We start from the raw sequence: 19,536 nt of genomic DNA, 5'->3' as shown, positions 1-19,536 counted from the left end.
GAATAGGGGGGGAAAGGTGGATGGGTAATGGGGAATAGTGAAGGAAGGGGAAGGTAAGAGGGGGAAGGGGGAGAGGGTGAGGGAGGGGAAGAAGGGTTGAAGGACGAGGTGAGAGGGCAGGAAGAGGGGGTGGGAGGAAGGAGGAAGATAAGGGAGTAGAGGGGAGGGGTGTGGAGAGTGGGGGAAGAGATGTTAGGGGAGGGGGAAGAGATGTTAGGGGAGGGGGAAGGGAGTAGATGTTAGGGAAGGGGGAAGGGAGAAGATGTTAGGGAAGGGGGAAGGGAGAAGATGTTAGGGAAGGGGAAGGGAGATTTTAGGGGAGGAGGAAGGGAGGAGTAGTTAGGGGAGGGGGAAGGGAGGAGATGTTAGGGGAGGGGAAGGGAAGAGATGTTAGGGGAGGGGGAAGGGAGATGTTAGGGGAGGGGGAAGGGAGGAGATGCTGAGGAAGGGGGAAGGGAGGAGATGCTGCGGGAGGGGGAAGGGAGGAGATGTTAGGGGAGGAAGAAGGAAGGAGATGTTAGGGGAGAGGGAAGGGAGGAGATGCTGAGGAAGGGGGAAGGGAGGAGATGTTAGGGGAGGGGGAAGGGAGGAGATATTGGGGGAGGGGGGAGGGGGGAGGGCGGAGATGTTGGGGAGGGGGGAAGGGAGAAGATGTTAGGGGTGGGGGAAGGGAGGAGATGTTAGGGGAGGGGGAAGGGAGATGTTAGGGGAGGGGGAAGGGAGGAGATGTTAGGGGAGGGGGAAGGGAGATGTTAGGGGAGGGGGAAGGGAGATGGTAGGGGAGGGGGAAGGGAGATGGTAGGGGAGGGGGAAGCGAGATGTTAGGGGAAGGGGATGGGAGGAGATGTTACGGGAGGGGGAAGGGAGGAGATGTTAGAGGAGGGGGAAAGAAGATGTTAGGGGAGGGGGAAGGGAGGAGATGTTAGGGTAGGGGGGAAGGAGGTAAGAGACCAAAGGGATGGGGGATGGCAGGGGAGAGTAGGGAGTGGGAGCAGTGATGGGGGGTTAGATGGGAGCAGGGGAGAGGAAAGGGAGAGGTGGGGGAGAAGGAAGGTGGGAGGGGAACTGGGGGAGGGGGAGGAGGGGATGAAGTGTGCATAGGTGAGCAGGGAGAGGGAAGTGAGAGGGGACGGTAGGTGAGGTGAGGATGTGGAGGAGAGAGGAGGGGGGTGGAGGTGGAAAGAGGAGGGGGGAGAGAATTGGAGGGGAGTGTAGGAGGGGGGAAAAGGTGAATGGTTTAGTGTCATTTCTCGTGTGTGTGTGTGTGTGTGTGTGTGTGTGTGTGTGTGTGTGTGTGTGTGAAAGTTAACGTATGTCCAAAATATACATAAATACAGAGAGAGAGAGAGAGAGAGAGAGAGAGAGAGAATAAGGGGCAAGAGAAATATATGTAGAGACAGAAAGCACAGACGAGAGGAGAGACAAAGAAACCAGAGAAGGAAAATAAAACTAAGAGGGAAAAAAAGAGGAAGAGGAAGGGAGAGGAACATCAAACAATTAAGGAAGAGGAAGGGGTGAGAGAAGGAAATCAGGAAAAGATGGAAACTGAATGGATACAAAGGAGAGAGAGAGAGAGAGAGAGAGAGAGAGAGAGAGAGAGAGAGAGAGAGAGAGAAATAATCAGAGACAAATGACAGAAAATTAAAGACAGTAGGAGGAAGAATCAGATTATTTAAAATTAAAAAAAAATAAACAATGTAAATGTAATAAAGAACAGAGTAATGAAGGGGGAAGGAAAGACGGCGGAAGAAACGAAATATAAATAAAATAAAGATAACAGGACAGTGGGCAAGAAAACAATGTAATTAACTTCTTTAATCACAGTTTGAAAAGAAAATGTAATCCACGAAGAACGAAAAAAAGGTGAAATATAATCATGTTTTATTTCTTCCTCAGTGTAATTAATAATGAAATGACAACAAACATGATGAAACCATGAATGAAAACCTAACGAGATGAAACCATACTCGAGTTTAGCCGAAAAACAAAAATTTCAATTTGTTTTTTTTAATGCATGGTTTAAACAAGAGTGCAGTTAAATGTAAATATATATATACAAGTCTACCATATCATATTTACAAAGGGACTGAGATCTATGCTAGTGACTAGGGATGGGGTGGAACCTTAAATGTAATAAAAAAAAACGGGGAACCTTAAGGAGAGAAAACGGAATGTGGAATCTGGTAAGCATATATACAGACAGAGGAAAAATGCAAGACCTTATTATATATATAGGATTTTCAACCTTATATGTACAGATGGAAAGACATAAAATCTAAATAAATGAGAGGAAAATATGTAAAAATAACTTCGCTAATAGAGTCAAAACCTTATATATAGAGCCAGAAGTTAAAAAAAATACAAGACAGGAGTGCAAAAACCTTAACATTAGGAAAATATAAAATTCTTGAGATACAGAAGTTTGGGAAATTTATTCTAAGCTACAGAAAAAAAGCAGACAATGGAAAACCTTATATACAGATAAAGACAGTAGGAAAAGTTAAATCTTGTATATAGAGACTGAACTAAAAATTTGAAAGCCTACCCAGACAGACCGAAACCTGATCCTTGTATGAAAGAACTACAGACGAATGAAAAGTTTACCTACAAAACAAATCGCTACTGAATTAAGACAGTGAAAAAAATAAAAAAAAAATGCCACCTAGTCAGTACTCTAATTTGTATGTGAGTGAAAGTGATAATAGTATAGATAGTCTGAATGTCTGTGAGTGAAAGGAAAGTTAAAACGACCTAAAATGAACTCTAGGCTACGTTAGAGTGTAAAAAGGGAGTTGATCTGGTTTAGGTGTTTCAGACTGCATGGAATATTTAACTGATGGATCAACTATGCACTCTTGATAACGTAAGAGTGGAAGGAATGCAAGACTGAAGTCACTCTGATTATGTATGAGAGTGCATGGTGTGCAAGACTGACTTCAACTCGATGTAAGGTTGTGAGAGTGAAAGGAATAGTAATCAAAAGCGGTCTAACTAGCACTTTATACCGTGTGTGTGTGTGTGTGTGTGTGTGTGTGTGTGTGTGTGTGAGAGAGAGAGAGAGAGAGAGAGAGAGAGAGAGAGAGAGAGTATAAGTCGAAGTAAAAGTGTACCTACCAAACCACACCAAAACAAGAGTGCAAGAGTGTATGATAAGTGGCTCCTGCTTCAAGGCTTCACTCTAGACCTTCCTGCGTGTGTAAGAGTGAAAAGAGTGAAAACTGATGACATCTCTCACTCTTTAGATGTATTTAAATGTATAAAAGAGGAGGCTGTAAGTTTTTTTTAGAGTGCACTTCGCTTCACTCTGGGCGACCATGAGAGTGTAAGAGTGAAAATGAACGGCGGAACCAATCTCAGTCTAAACTAGAGGGGCACTCAATAGTGGGCATCTCTCCGACAAGGGCAACGCAATTTCCAAACCACTCCTCATAATGGGTCAGGTTTTCTCATCACTGATTTGGGTTTCTCAAAAAGTGTTTTACGGATCCAGAATCTGTAATACGACCCGGATTGGTCCCAAAGGTTAATCGGTGGTTCCCCGGGACATGGGCTATCTACCCACCACATCTGGTCCAAATCTCTCTTTAAGTTTTAAAATAATCCTGCTAACAAACAAACTGGTGAAAACAGACTCTTCTTGTCGGAGAGAATAAGTGTGAAGGGAGGGAAGTGGATGTTTATTCTTTTACTCTAGGCAAGTGTGATGGGAGAAAAGTAATATTTTTCACTCTTAATAAATGTGGAGGAAGAAAAGTGTTTTTTTTTTTCACTCTAAATAAGTGTGACGGGAGACAAGTGGATTTTTATCACTAAATAAGTGTGGGGGGATAAAAGTGGATATTTTTCACTAAATAAGTGTGAAGGGAAAATAATGGATTTTTTTTTTAACTGTGACGGGAGAAAAGTGGATATTTTTCACTCTAAATAAGTGTGAAGGGAGAAAGGAAGATATTTTTCACTCTTAATGAGTGTGACGGGAGAAAAGTGGATTTTTTCACTCTAAATAAGAGTGAAGGGAGAAAAGTGGATTTTTTTCACTAAATAAGTGTGAAGAAAGAAAAGTGGATTTTTTCACTCTAAATAAGTGTGAAGGGAGGAAAGTGGATGTTTTTCACTCTGAATAAGGGTGATGTGAGAAAAGTGGATGTCTTTCCACTCTCATCCACAGTGAAAGTCTAAGAGTGAACAGAAAAGAATAGAATGTTTTACCTCACGCTGAGCACAGTAAATGACAGAAAGGAGAATGAAGGTGAAAGGATTATGTGACTTATGGAAGGGTGTAAGAGTGACCTAATTTTCACTCTAAATGTAAGTATGAGAGTAAGTAGTGAAAAGAGGAAAAAAAAGTTAAACAAGAGAGAGAGAGAGAGAGAGAGAGAGAGAGAGAGAGAGAGAGAGTGTCTGTATAAAATATTTTGGTCAACTACATCATACTAACGAGAGAATGAATAAGAAAAGAGTGACCTAAGCTGCACTCAAAAACAAAGTAAAGAAAAACAACAGGAAAATATAAAGACAAATTAAGAGCAAAGACGGCGTACGAGAAGAGGAACTTGCTCTAATACTCAAACCTAAGGAAGAGTGTAAGAGTGAGTAAGAGTGACTACAGTAAGAATGAGTTATCCTGCACTCCAAAAAAAAGTGAAAACGACGAAAAAAAGTCAGTTTAGAAAAGTGTAGAAAAATAACCTCCATCAAGGTTAAGCGTGAGTAAGAATGACTACAGTAAGAGTAAGAGTGACTACCGTAAGAGTGAGTACGAGAGTGACTACAGTAAGAGTGAGTAAAAGAGTGACTACAGTAAGAGTGAGTAAAAGAGTGACTACAATAAATGTAAGAGAGTGACTACAATAAGAGTAAGAGAGTGACTACAATATGAGTAAGAGAATGACTACAGTAAGAGTGAACTATCCTGCACTCTATCCCTAGTGAAAGTGAAGAGTGAACGAAGGCAGAGTGACTTACATAAGCTTGGTGACAACGCCATCGAGTCCACCCCGATCATGCTGCAAGAATGAGAGAAAAAAAGACAAATTAATTCAATGTTAGAGAGAGAGAGAGAGCGAAAGAGAGAGAGAGAGAGAGAGAGAGAGAGAGAGAGAGAGAGAGAGAGAGAGAGAGAGAGAGACAGAGAGAGGAATTATGCTGACAAATTATTATATCTCTTATAACTTAGCCTAAAATTGCCCTCTCTCCATCTCCAATGCCAGGTAATAACACAAAAATCATCATCATCATCATCATCCAGACCTCCTTTCCCATCCCAATGCGAGGTGACCTAGTGTCCAGAGATACACACACACACACACACACACACACACACACACACACACACACACACACACAACCCGATAGAAGAAGAAAAAAAAAAATCCTCACCTGAATAAAATCGTCGGGAAACAGAATATAATAAAAATACATCACCGGGCAGGGAGAAAAATATAAATAAATAAAATAAATTAATAAATACATCAATAAAAATAAAGGAGTAGATAAAACAATGAATAAACAAAGCGAATAAATATTTTTTTCAATAACAGAACAGAGGAAGGAAAAACAAATGAATAAAAAAATAATCCACACAAAATAAAAATAAAGTATATAAATAAAAAATAAATAAAAATAAGGTCTTGTCGGCGTTGACTGACGAGGCAAAAACGAACTGTCGTCACCAAGTCGCCAATTAAACTTTCTCTCGTTTCTTACAACTCTCTCTCTCTCTCTCTCTCTCTCTCTCTCTCTCTCTCTCTCTCAATTTTCACACTTTTTCATCTACCCACCTATATCTATCTTACATATCTATCTTATTCATTTGGTTATTTTCCTTTTACTTTCCACCTAACGACATCCAACCTTCCTACCTACCTGCTTGCCTACCTACCTACCTACTTGCCTACCTACTTACCTACCTATCTAAATTCATCCAACAAACACATTCAATAATTTACTTCTCTTTTACCTAAGTTCCTTGTACATTCTACCTACCTACCTATTTATCTATCAGTAATTGTACCCTATCTATCAGCCTACATCCATCCACGCACCCATCCATCCAACCATGTATCTGTCCATCAATCACTAAATCAATCCATCTACAATCTTTACCTACCTATCTATCTACCCACCTATCTATCTATCTACCTATCTATCTATCTACCACCCCGACAAATGGAGTGGGCTGGATCATACTTGTAAATGGAATAAGCTCATTACCCGCTGCTCAAAAAAACAACACGACAGAAAAATGGACACAATGTAGTTTAGTCATTTCCTGTCTTTTTTTTTTTTTTTTTTTTTTTTTTTTTTTTTGGTGGGGGATGGTGTACTGGGGTTGTTGTTGTTGTTGTTGCTGTTGACGGTGGTGGTGGTGGTGGTGGTTATGGTGGTGGTGGAGATATTGCTGTTTTTTTTTTTTTTTTTTGCCGTGGTGATGGTGTAGGAAGGGAGGTAAAAATTACTGGTAACACTTAATCCTACACAGCTATTACAGTCATGGTAATTAATCAATCATTACCACCACCACCATCATCATCATCATCATCACACTAACACCACCACTACCACCACCACAACCATCATCATCATCATCATCATCATCCCAACTCCAATTCTCAGCTAAAATATGCGGCTAGGCAGAACCAGAACCACGGAGAACATAAAAGGAGACGAGACCATTCACACGCAGGGCAGTCCATATATACCGCTGCCCTTCCACTCTACTCTGATATTTATTGTTGGGAGTAGATTCAGTTAATGTTATCAATCTATACTGCTTCATTTATTCGTTTCCTATATTTTCAACGCCACGCCCACACCAGCAGACTGCGCCGCCCCACAACACAAAACATACCAAAGGGCGAGATTCAACAGGAGCGCTATAAAATGGGCCACACACTCATTCACATAACGTTTCAGCCTATGGAATCCTAGCTCCACTTCAAGATAAAAAAGGCCTACTACTTACTACTACTACTACTACTACTACACACACACACACACACATACACACACACACACACACATGACATACATCCACACCCTCTCTTACACCATCGCCCACTCTAATATCGCCTCACAACTCCCCCTCCCCCCCTTCCCCCCGCCATAAAGAGCACGCGTGGCACCACTACATGGCCTACAACATGGAGGGGGGTGAAGAGGGTGATGTAGGGGTGTGTGTATTAACTTGTACTGGGGAGGGGGGAGAGGGGGGGACAGAACGGTCAGTACAATGTTGTAAAGGAGAGTCTATCGCTTTGTTGTGTAAGCTGCCTCTCTCTCTCTCTCTCTCTCTCTCTCTGTTTATATAAATGCCCACTATTCCTAACCCCTCTTTCCTTTCCACTTCTTCACTGCCATCCTCTTCTCTCTGCTCCCATCCCTCCCCTCTCATTCACTTTCATTCCACTGTCTTATAACATTCCCTCAGTTTCCCCTCTCTTTCTCCTTCCTTTCTTTTTCCTTAAATTCATTAATCTTTTCCTCCACTCCCCTCTACTTCCATCAGTCTGATCTCTTCCCTTCCCCTCTCCTCCCTTTCTGTTATTCTCTCCTTTTCCCTTACCTTCCTCTCCCTCCCTCCCTTCTCTTCCCTTCCATCTCTCCCTCCTATCTCTCCCCCACTGCCCTCCTCCTCCTCCTTTGGCATAATGCAATTTTCAAGGCGTCCAGAAACTCCATAAAGATTTTATTTTAGGAGGAGGAGGAGGAGGAGGAAGAGACATATAGACATACACACACAAAACATACACAGACTTACCGATACACAATGAGAGGGAGAGAGAGAGAGAGAGAGAGAGAGAGAGAGAGACTATGACACAATAACAAGTCTCCTTTGTCCACTTCCTCTCATTAAGTTTTAAACTTTGTTTCCCTCATTCCTATTAATCTCTGTCTGTCTGTCTGTCTCTCTCTCTCTCTCTCTCTCTCTCTCTCTCTCTCTCTCTCTCTCTCTCTCTCCCCCTCCTAACCACATTGTCCAACCAACGCCTGACAACATTATCCACCTCTCTCTCTCTCTCTCTCTCTCCAGCCTGCCTTTGTCCACTGACGGTAAAGTATGCCCTCATATTTTCTCAAGCCAAGAAGAACAAAGAAGACGTGTTAGAGCCAACTTTAAATAACACAATCTTTCGGTCTCACTTTCTTTATCGGAACACGCGATCCTAACACTCTCTCTCTCTCTCTCTCTCTCTCTCTCTCTCTCTCTCTCTCTCTCTCTCTCTCTCTCTCTCACCGTCTACACAGTAAGTACCATTATATTTAACGCCCAACGAGGGTGCCACTCGGAAAGGTCAAATGGACATACCAGAATTGACAAGCCTCACTCTTTCCAACCAACTGTGGCAAAGTGTGGTAGGTGTGTGGTAGGGACAAATTTGTGGTGGGCAAATGTGTGGCTTTGGAAGGTAGTCGTTTGGTAGGGATAAGTATGTGGTAGGTAGCTGTGTAATAGAGGTAAGTGGTTCTGGCTGTGTGGTTGAGAATAGTTGGTGTGTGGTTGGTAAGTGTGTGTGGTTGTGGAATAGTTACTGATATGTTTGGTGGTAATGATAAATATATAATAATTAGGTATAAATGTGTGGGGGGTTTGTGGTAGGTAAATACTGAATGTGGTAGATGGATTCGCGGGTAAGGCGGAGGTGTTGTAGGCAGAAGAGTGGTTGAGGCAGGTGTGTGTGGTAGCTAGGTGAGTGTGGAGGATATGTCTGTGGTGACGTAGGCAGATGTGTTGTAGCAGGAGGTGTAGCAGATGTGGTAGACAGGTGTATTACTAAGAGACAGGTGTGTAGGTAGTATGGTAGTTGTGGTTCTGAATGGTGGGATAGTGTGTATGTGGTAAAAATTGTACTGTATAATACAGTGAAATGTGGGTTGCAGGCACCGTAGAGTTTCCCGGAGTTTTGCAGAAGTGTGTGTGTGTGTGTGTATGTGAGAGAGAGAGAGAGAGAGAGAGAGGGAGAGAGAAACCGCATATCCAGCCATTATATTTTCCTTCTAAAGAGAAACACACTTTTATTAGGCATCTAAACTTCTCTAAAATTTCTCATAGTTTTGTAAGTTTTTCCTGAATATTTTGTGGACTTAAGATGACACCTGATCCACTACAATGTCGTAAGATGCGTTGTGTTTTTTCCAGGAGCTTGGATTTTTTCGTTAGGTCAAAATATTCCTCGTAAGGGTAACTCTCTCTCTCTCTCTCTCTCTCTCTCTCTCTCTCTCCAACCCATCACAACAAGTGGGCACAACGGCTCCCCAGGGACGCCTTAAGGTCGGCCACACGTTCTAATCCACGCTATTTTCACCCTTAAGGCTCCACTGGGGATAGAACTGTAATGTTTTTCCACACTTCCTCAGTCTTCCTCACATTTCCTCACCCTTCCCCACCTCTCTTCACATTTCTCCAACTCTGTCACACTTCGTTCATCCTCTCTCTCTCTCTCTCTCTCTCTCTCTCTCTCTCTCTCTCACCTCCCAACCTCACACAATCTCTCACACCACCTTCTCCTCATCCTACCTACGTGTCCCTATCCCACCCTATCCACCCCAATCCTACACACTCTCTACCTACACAGCCACCCTATCCATGCCTACCCAATAACCAACTTCACCTGGCCCGTCGAACTCTTACTATCCTTTACCCTACTAAATTCCATCCTATCCACTCGCTACTCCCCATCTATCCCATTACCTTCCCTCCCCCTCCATCCCTGGCTTCCTCCATCCCTACCCTCCCTGTCAACCTCACTCCCCCTCCATCCCAATTCCCCATTTAACCAATCAACCTCCCTCCTCCTTCGTCACTATTTAATATCCAACCAATCAATCTCCCCACTCCTCCGTCCCTATTTTCCTCCATCCTTACCTTATTCCATTACTACCTTCCTCTGTCCCTACCCTATCTAACCAGTCAATCTCCCTACTCCTCCATCTCTCCCTTCCTCCATCCCTCCCTTCTCCATCTCTCTCTTCCTCCATCCCTCCCTTCTCCATCTCTGCCTTCCTCCATCCCTCCCTTCTCCATCTCTACCTTCCTCCATCCCTCCCTTCTCCCTCTCCACCTTCCTCCGTCCCTTCCCTACCGTCCCGGCGGCTAGGGGCAATCGAGGGCTAGGCGTACGGGCTGGGGGGGCTGTCGTGTCATTTCCCCAGCCGGAGCTACACAATTGAACTAAAAGCGTATGTAGGGGGAAGGTCTCTGGATCCGCCCCAGCTGATGGAATACACGACCATTGTTCTCTTTCTATCTTTTATTCTACTATCTTTTTCTTTACTATCTTTTATTCTACTATCTCTTATTCTACTACCTTTATCTCTACCATATTTTATTATACAGTACCATCTTTTTCTCTACTATCTTTTTCTCTACCGTCTTTTATTCTAGTAACTTTCTTTCTAGCATATTTTATTTAACCATCTTTATCTTTCATTCCACTGTCTTTCATTCTACAGTCTTTTTCTCTAACTTTCATGCTCTTCCCTTTCTTTCCTTCTTGTGGTCTTCCTGCTTCTCCCCCTCCTTTTCTTCGTTTACCTTCCCCTATTCTTTCAGTCCTCCTCCTTCTCCTCCTTTACACTTTTCTTGCTTTTCTACTTTTTCTTTCACATTTTCCTTTCATATGAATTCTTTTATATTTTTTTTCCATATTTTCTTTTCTTTTCGCTTCTTTCATCTACCCTCTTCCTGTTTTTATTCTTGTTGCGTTCAATGTTTTTTCATCTGTGGTATACGATTTTGAGTCTTTCCTCTCTCTCTCTCTCTCTCTTACCCCCTAAATGATGAGTGTGTGGATGCAAGGGCCATTTAACTGAGTACTTTAATGACAGTTTCCCCTACTTCCGTGGTTTCCTCTTCCTGTATCCGCCCCCTTCCTTCCTCTTAAATAATACTAGGAAAAGGAGGCTTGGGATGATGCTGTGATGGGAGTTTTTCCCTTGACTTTTCTGTTTTACTTTATTATTCTGATGGTGGAAATGCCATTAATTATACTGTGGGACGTGGTGGTGGTGGTGGTGGTGGTGGTGGTGGTGGTGGTGGTGGTGGTGGTGGCGATGATGATGAATGATGATGATAATAGTTCCTGAGCTCAGTTGACATACTAAACTTCACGATACCGCATCACACCACTCTGCAAAGCACCACACCACACAATATTTCACCAGCCTTCAACACACTGCACTACACCACGCCACACTATACCAGAATACACCACACCACATCACTACACTTCACTGTACACACCACACCACACAACTACACTTCACCACACACACAGCACACCACATTTCAACACAGCACACCACACACCTCACTTTAACACACCACACCTACACACCATAATGCAAAAAACCACACCACTACACTACACTTCACCACACACACCACACCACATACCACACTACATTTCAGTAGACTTCAATGCACCACACACACACACACACACACACACACACACACCAATCTACCAAAAAAAAAAAAAAAAAAAAAAAAAAAAATCTCCCACTACTTCCATTAAAATCCCTCTTGTTCAATGTTCATCACTGTTTCTCTCTCACTCACACACTGGCGACCTGTTCAACGGCTTTGTTCAACACTCACACTTGCCTGACTCACACTAAAATTATCTATCTATATATCTGTCTATCTACTGTGTCTGTACGCTTGTCTGTCTGTCTGTCTGCTGATCTATCCATTCATCTATATATCCATCCATCCTTCCATCCATCTATCGATCAGTATCTATCTGTCTATCTATCCATCTGTAGCTATGTGTCTGCCGATCGTCTGTCTATCTGCCCCCCTCCCCCCTCCTCTCTCTCTCTCTCTCTCTCTCTCTCTCTCTCTCCGCTGCTCTTTTCATATATTTCCAGCCACCTCTGCTTCTGCCCCTTACTCTGCTCTGAAGGGGAGGGGAGGGGAGGGAAAAGGGAAGGGAGATGGGGGGGTGAGCATAAAGAGGAAAAGGTATTAGGGGTGAAGTTGGAGAGGGAGGGGAGGATGAAGGGAAAGGGAGGAAATAAGGGAAGAGCTGAAGGGGATAGTTGGGGAGGTAAGAGCAGAGGCGGGGAGAAGAGGGGTGGGGGGAGTAAAGAATGGGGAGGAGTGGAAAGGGAAGTGGGTGAGGAAAGGCGAAGGGAAGGGGGGGATGAAGGTTGGGAGGAAGAGAAAGGGAGAGAGGGAAAAAAAAGGGGGGGAGGGGAAAAGAGAAAGAGGAGGGAAGGGTGAAACAGAACGGAGAGAGGAGAGACAGAAAGAGTGAAGGAGGGAAGAAAAAGGAGGAGGGGAGGAGGAAGGGACACAAAGGGGAGGGAGAAAAGAGAGAAAAAAAGAGAGGAGGAGGAAAGAGAAAGCAGGAGGGGAGGAGTATGGGACAGACAGGAGAGAAAGAAGAGAGAGAAGGGAAGGGGAGGGATTACTGGTTAGAGGAACTGGACAATAGCAAGGTTGGGGAGGGAAAAATGTGGGGATTGAGGATGAGAGTTGGCGGGAGGATGGAGAGGGGAGAGGATAGGGAGAGGTGAGAATGAGGAGAAGAGATGATGAAGGGGCGAGGCAAGGAAGGGGGTTGGTTAAAGGGAGGGGAGGCAACTACGGATGGGGAGGGAGTGATTTGAGGGAGGAAGGTTTGAGACGGTAATGGTTATCCAGACATCTATTATCCAGTCACCTATTATTCACCATTACAATTTTCCCTCAACCCGCGCAACACCATTAAATCAGTGCAACATCCACTGAACCCCCATTATCCGGCAAAGCAACCTCTATTATCCGGCAATCAATTGACCAGCAACCTCTATTATCCAACCACACTTGTTAGCCTCCAAGCTCTGCAACCACGGATAATCTGCAACAACCTCTTCAACATGGTGCAATCTGGGCAACATTCAGCAAAGCCCTATTATCCAGGAAGCGGGGAGTGCAATTTCCCTGCCCCGCCACCACACACACAGCCTCAATAGCAGGTATCGGAAAAAGTCAACAGGGAAGGAAGGGAAAACGACCACCACACAATTACCACAATTACCGAAAACAAAATTAACAACACCACAAATATAAGAAAAAATGCAATAGCACCGGCAAATACAATACCGTTAATCCAATACTCTAAATACAATAGCACCAGCAAATACAATACCGTTACTACAATACTCTAAGTACAATAACACCAGCTAATACAATACCATAAATACAAAATCCAAAATACAAGAAAATAATATACAGTAACACCTGCAAATACAATATCGTAAATACAATAGTGTGCATAAAATACCGTAAATACACCGTCGTAAATACAGTACCCTAAATACAATATCATAAATACAACACCGAAAAATACAAGAAAATCAAAAACAATCACAAGTGAAGAATACTTGGACAAAGAATTTACAAAATACGCAATGCAAGAACAAGATCGCAAAAATACAAGAGAAAGTACATGAATAAATTTTACACAATAACTTGATGCAAGGACTCTCTCTCTCTCTCTCTCAATATACCAACTTTCATTCCCAGTCCTAATCACTTTCTTCTCTCACTCCCCCTCCCCCCTTCCCTCCTCTCGCCTTTCACTCTCTCTCCCTCTCTCTCTACAATGATGAGAGAGAGAGAGAGAGAGAAGAGAGAGAGAGAGAGAGTCAAGCTATCTCACATCTTGCTCACTATTGGGTAATCTTCATAGCCAAGTTTTCATTTATCATTTATTTATTTATTTATTTATTGACTGATTTATTTATTTATATGCCCTGATGAAGCCATTTTATTTCGTTATTTCTACCTATTTACGATTTTATTAACTTACATTTATCGTCAGTTAAGGAAGCTCCCTAACACCTCTTCTCAAGCGATTTACTCTGGATATATGCCCTATGGAAGTCATTTTATATATCGTTATTGCTACCTAATTACGATTTATTAACTCACATTTAGCGTAAGTTAAGGAAGCTCACTAACACCTCTTTCCAAGCGATTTATTCTGCATGTTACACCTTACTCGTCCCTTGAGTCAGATTTCCTCCTTTCTATTATCCACACAGATTGCATAAATAAAAGTAATGATTAAAATGGCACAAGCAGGAATAAATCGGCAAGGAAAAGGTGTTAGGGAGCTTCCTTACCCGACGAGACTACCGCCCATCGCAAACAGTTTCTCGTAAAATTAATAAAACTGTGTGGAGGTCGTAAGAACAGACAATAAAAAGACGTGCTAGGCCTGAAGTGGTTAACTGAATTGTTATTGGCCAAAGAGAGCGCACTGGCTTATTGGTGTGTGTGTGTGTGTGTGTGTGTGTGTGTGTGTGTGTGTGTGTGTGTGTGTGTGTGTGTGTGTGTGTGTGTGTGTGTGCCTGCTTGCCTATGTCTATGTCTGTCAGTCATCCTTTCCTTATCCACCTAACAACGTTACTCATTTTCATTATCATTATTAATCAAGGAAGGGCTAAAGTAATTTCATGACCCACTTCCCTCCTTACTCACTCATTACTCTGGCATGATAATCACTTGAAGTAGATGGGGTCATTGCCTGGCTAGGGTGCAAAGGGTAGGGTAGGGTAGGGTAGGGTAGGGTAGGGTGGAGTAGGGTAGGGTAGGGTAGGGCAGGGGGACAGAAGACCTGCCTTTGACATTCCACTTAGCACTCCATCACCTGAGTCAATAAATGCGGAACTGGTCAGGTAAAGGGGAGAGAAGGGGTGAAAGGGGAGAGAGGGGAGAGTTAGGGAGAGACGGGAGAAGAGTAAGGGAGGGAGGAGCAGGGGATGGGGGAGAGAGGGGAGAGTAGAGGAGGGAGAAGGAAGGGAGAGTAGGGGAGGAGACAATGGAAAGTAGGGGAGAAAGGAGAGAGTACAGAAGGAGAGGGGAGAGCTGGGGAGAAGGGAGAGAGGAGACAAAAGGAGGACTGTAGGGGTGAAGAGGAATTTAGAAAGGGGAAACTGGAGGAGGGGGAGGGGGAAAGGGGAGGGAAACAGAGCTAGGAAAAAGAAGAGGTGGGAAAGGAGGAGGAAACAAGTGAACATACGAAATAGTGGGGAAAGAAATAAGAAGAAAAAAAGGGGAGAGGATTAGCCATGATGAGAGAGAGAGAGAGAGAGAGAGAGAGAGATTCATAATGTCGTCTCGTGTTTGCAGTATCATTCATTACTTCTTTCCTTCTCGTCCTCCCTACCTTCCTTCCCTTCTTCCTTCCTTCCCTTCTTCCTCCCTACCTTCCTTCCCTTCTTCCTCCCTACCTTCCTTCCCTTCTTCCTTCCTCCATCCGTCCTTCTTTTACTATTTCATTCTTCCTCCTCCTTCCTTCGTTTACCTCATTCTTCCTCCTCCTTCCTTCGTTTACTTCCCTTCTTCCCCCCGCCCCTCCCTCTCTCTCTCTCTCTCTCTCTCTCGCCCTGCAGCAAGCGTGGTAGAGTGCTGATAACACTACACACTCTCTTATCACTGCCAACACAACATGCACACCTCTTGTATGCTCGCACGCACGGGGGGAGGGAGGTTGGTAGGAAGGGGGGGGGGTTGGTAGGAAGGAGGGAGGTTGGTGGTAGGAAATGGGAGAGTGTGTCAGTTTGGTTTGGTAGGAAAAATTGTGAGTTCGAAAGCTACACAGAAAAAAATATTGGTATTGGCAAGACTGGGGCTGGCAGGAAGGCAGGAGAGTTGGCAGGAAGGACTTGGGTTGGTAGAAAAGTAAGGTTGGTAGTGAGGGAGAAGAACGCGTCAACAGAAAGGTAGGAAAGGCAGTTGGTAGGAGGCTGGGGAGGAGGAGTTGGTAGGAAAGGGTGTCGGTAAGAGAGAGACATTTTTTTCCTATCATCATCCTTTTTCATTTCCTCCTCCTCCTCCTCATGTTCTTCCATCTCTTCCTCTTTTTCTTCCTCCTCCTCCTCCTCCTCTTCCTCCATCACTCCGCTAGACTATTAAGCAAGTGATCAATGCTGTTTCATCAATTACACACACACACACACACACACACACACACACACACACACACACACACAATTTGTCAATGCATAATGAACCTCGCGTTGAGAGAGAGAGAGAGAGAGAGAGAGAGAGAGAGAGAGAGAGAGAGATCAGAGACAGGAGGGTACGAGGGAAAGGTGACACAAGGGTTAGGCTGGGATGAGAGGAATGTGTGAGGCAGGGAGAGAGGCAGAGGGTGAAAAGCAGGCAAGGGTGGGGTGAGGCATGGGAGAGGCAGGAGTGGGGTGAGGCAGAGATGAGGCAGGGGTGAGAAGTAGGAAGGGGAGGGATGAGGCATGGGAGATGCAGGGGTGGGGTGAGGCAGAGATCAGGCGGGGGTGGGGTGAGGGAGAGATGAGGCAGGGGTTAGAAGCAGGCAGGGGCGTGGTGAGGCAGAAATGAGGCAGGGGTGAAGATAAATTAGAGACAAATATGAGAGAGAACAGAGTTACATTTAGCAAGAGGAAATATTTTGAGACAGGAGAGGGAAATGAACTGAGGAAAGCAGGAACAAAAAGTGAGGCAGGGAAGCGAGAGGCAGGGAGAGGCAAAGAAGGGGTTAGGCAGGATAAGGAAGAGGAGATGGGAGGCAGGGCGAGGCAGGAGTAAGGAAAGGGTGAGGTAATAATTTTGAGAGAGAGAGAGAGAGAGAGAGAGAGAGAGAGAGAGAGAGAGAGAGACTGCCTTGGTAACCTCCGTTTATTCACGATATAGGTTTTGACAACGACAAGAAAAAATCATCATGATCACCAGCATCATCACCACCACCACCACCACCACCACCATCACCATCCATTCCAAAACCAAACACCTACACACTAATTAAAACACCCCCCCCTTCAGCCCATTAGCAAGGTCATTAAAGCCAGGCGTGTCATTAGGCGTAGTTCCGGGCCAGTGTCTATGGGTGTGACTAATGAGGGCAATTAGGAGGCACTAGCACACGGCACGGATTAATCAGAGTGGCAGATAATTAGTCAGGAGAATAATGCCTCTGGTGATTAGGAATAATGAGGTGGGGTTATTTTTTGTGGCAGGAGTAATAATAATAATAATAATAATAATAATAATAATAATAATAAATTCTTCTTCTCTTTATTATTATTATTATTATTATTATTATTATTATTATCATAGCGTGAACTAAAGGATAAGGTGAACAGGGAGGCTGCCAGAGATCGAGCAGCGTGGAAAGCTGCCATTAGGTGGCCAAGGCTGACACAAGCAAGTATATCGGAGCTCTTATAAACCATACGATACGATACGATTGTGGCAGCAGCAGTCGTGGGAGCGATGTGCACAGTACTTTAACATAATATTTGGTGACAGAAACAATCCTCCTCCTCTACAATACTACTATCACAACAACAACTACTCCTCCTCCTCCTCCTATTAGTACTCCGACGACGAGTGAAGCAACATCAGCACACGTTCCTAAACAAAAAGCCAATTATCGAACTGCATTAACCTGCCACAAACTGGACGGCGTAATGTAAACAAGAACTTATCCCGCTGCAATGGGGCACTCCGTTTTCTATACCTACGAGGGAAAAATGAGGGGGGACTCACTTCCTCTGTATGTCATTTGTAAGGAAGTTGATGTTCATTTTACTCTGGTTTTCACTATATGAATTGCCTTTATTATTTCCGTATTCTCTCTCTCTCTCTCCAACCACTACCGTAACTACCACTGTCAAAACTAATTCTACCACCTTCACCACAATCATATGCACTGAAGCACCACCACCACCATAAAAACACTACCACTACCACCACCACCACCACCATCACCACTACCACCACCACCGCCACAACCATCACCATAACTACCACTACTACCACCACCACCACCACCACCATCATCACAATCTTGCAAATGACGGATGGATGATCGCCTAATCAGTGGTTAAGTCCTGAGTGGGTCTCCTCTATAGGGGAGGAAGGAAGGAAGGAGGGAGGGAAGGAAGGAAGAAAAGATGGAACGAAGGAAGGAACCATGGGGGGAGGAAGGGAGGATAGACGGATGGATAAATGGATGAACGGTTGGAAGGAAAAGAGATGAGGGGAAGAAAGAAGGCAAGACGGTAAGAAGGAAGGAAAAGGGAAAGGAGGAAGAACAGCTCAAGAAAGGAAGGAGGAAAGATGGGAGGGAGGGAGGGAGGGAGGGAGGGAGGGAGGGAGGGAGGGAAGGTGGGGGCTAAAAGAGAACGCTTGAATGAATGAATGAATGAATGAAAGGAAGGAAGGAAGGAAGATCGATGGAGTGATAAATGGATGAAAAAAAGATTAAACAAAAAGTGAGAAAGCTAGAAATATGAACCGCTCGATAGACTGACAGAGGAGGAGGGGGAGAAGAGAAATGAGGAAGGAAGGAAGGAAGGAGAGAAGGAAGGAAGGAGGAAGGGGAGGAGGGAAGGAAGAAATGAAAACGTAAGAAAAGTGAAAAAGAAAACAAAAAAAGAACGAAACGAAAAAACGGACATTAAATAAGAAACTGGACGAAACAGAAGGAAAATACAGATGAATGATGGGAAGGAGGAAGAAGGGGTAAGAGAGGAAAAATAAAAGGGGAAAGGAAGCGAATGGGAACAAAGAGAGAGAGAGAGAGAGAGAGAGAGAGAGAGAGAGAGAGAGAGAGAGAGAGAGAGAGAGAGAGAGAGAGATGGCAGAGACAACGAGGTAAACAGGGGAGGGAGGGAGAGAGAGAGAGGGAAGCAGAGAAAGTGGGAGCGAGGGGATGGAAGGGAGAGAGATACATGGATAGGGAGGGAGGAAGAGAGAGAGAGGTGTTGAAGGGGAGGAAGGGAGGGAGGGAGGGGAGACACAAGAAGGGGGGAGGGAGTGAATGGGTGCAAAGATTTGAGGGGGAGAAAGAGGGAAGGGAGGGAGGATGTGTGGTGGGATGGAGAGAGAGAGAGAGAGAGAGAGAGAGAGAGAGGTCGAAAGGCCAGGAGGTAGAGGAGGGAGTCGGGGGGTGGGGGGGGAAGATAGAGAAAGAAGGGGGGAATGGGATGTATGGAGGAAAAGAGACACAGGGAGGGAGGGAAGGAGGAAGGAATGTAAGGTAAGGAGGGGACGGTAAGGGAAGTTGGGGGGAGGGGGAGAGATTTGGAGGAGGATGGGGAGAGGAGGGAGGGGCAAGGCAAGTGTCGGGAGCGAGGCAAGAGATAGGCGAGGGATGGAGGGGAGGGGAGGGGAGGGGAGATAGGCAGGGTTGGGAGAGACAGGAAGGGGAGGGGAAGGGAAGGACAGAGAAGGAGGGAGACAGGGAGAGAGACGGGAAGGGGAGAGACAAGCAGGGAAGGGAGGGAGGGAGAGGCAGGGAGGGGAGATGGGGGAGACGGGGAGGGGAGGGGAGGGGTGGGAGGGGGAGGGCAGACAGCTGACTATCGTCTTTAATGTGTGGCCGCCGCAGCAAGGAGCACCAGTCCTGTTAGTTCACCACCACTACCACTATCACCACTACTACCACTATCACCACCACTACCACTATCACCACCACTACCACTATCACCTTCACTATCACCACTACTATCACTATCACCACTACTATCACTATCACCACTGTTAGTTCACCACCACTG

General features: G+C 44.7%; 1 protein-coding gene across 1 annotated transcript in view; it reads right to left on the bottom strand.

The window, feature by feature from the left end:
- Window positions 1-19,536, bottom strand: part of unc-13 (protein unc13 homolog) — a 205,044-nt gene that overhangs the window by 143,531 nt on the left and 41,977 nt on the right. Inside the window, exon 2 of the mRNA XM_080283857.1 lies at window positions 4,966-5,006. Coding sequence (XP_080139983.1) covers window positions 4,966-5,006 — 41 coding nt within the window. The remainder of the gene's footprint in view (window positions 1-4,965; window positions 5,007-19,536) is intronic.

This window comes from Coenobita brevimanus, chromosome 98 (genome assembly GCF_032717465.1).
Source record: "Coenobita brevimanus isolate Jiangsu-jjx chromosome 98, ASM3271746v2, whole genome shotgun sequence".
NCBI lineage: Eukaryota > Metazoa > Arthropoda > Malacostraca > Decapoda > Coenobitidae > Coenobita > Coenobita brevimanus.
The sequence above is the reverse complement of the archived record's forward strand: the minus strand, read 5'-3'. Positions and strand labels throughout refer to the sequence as shown.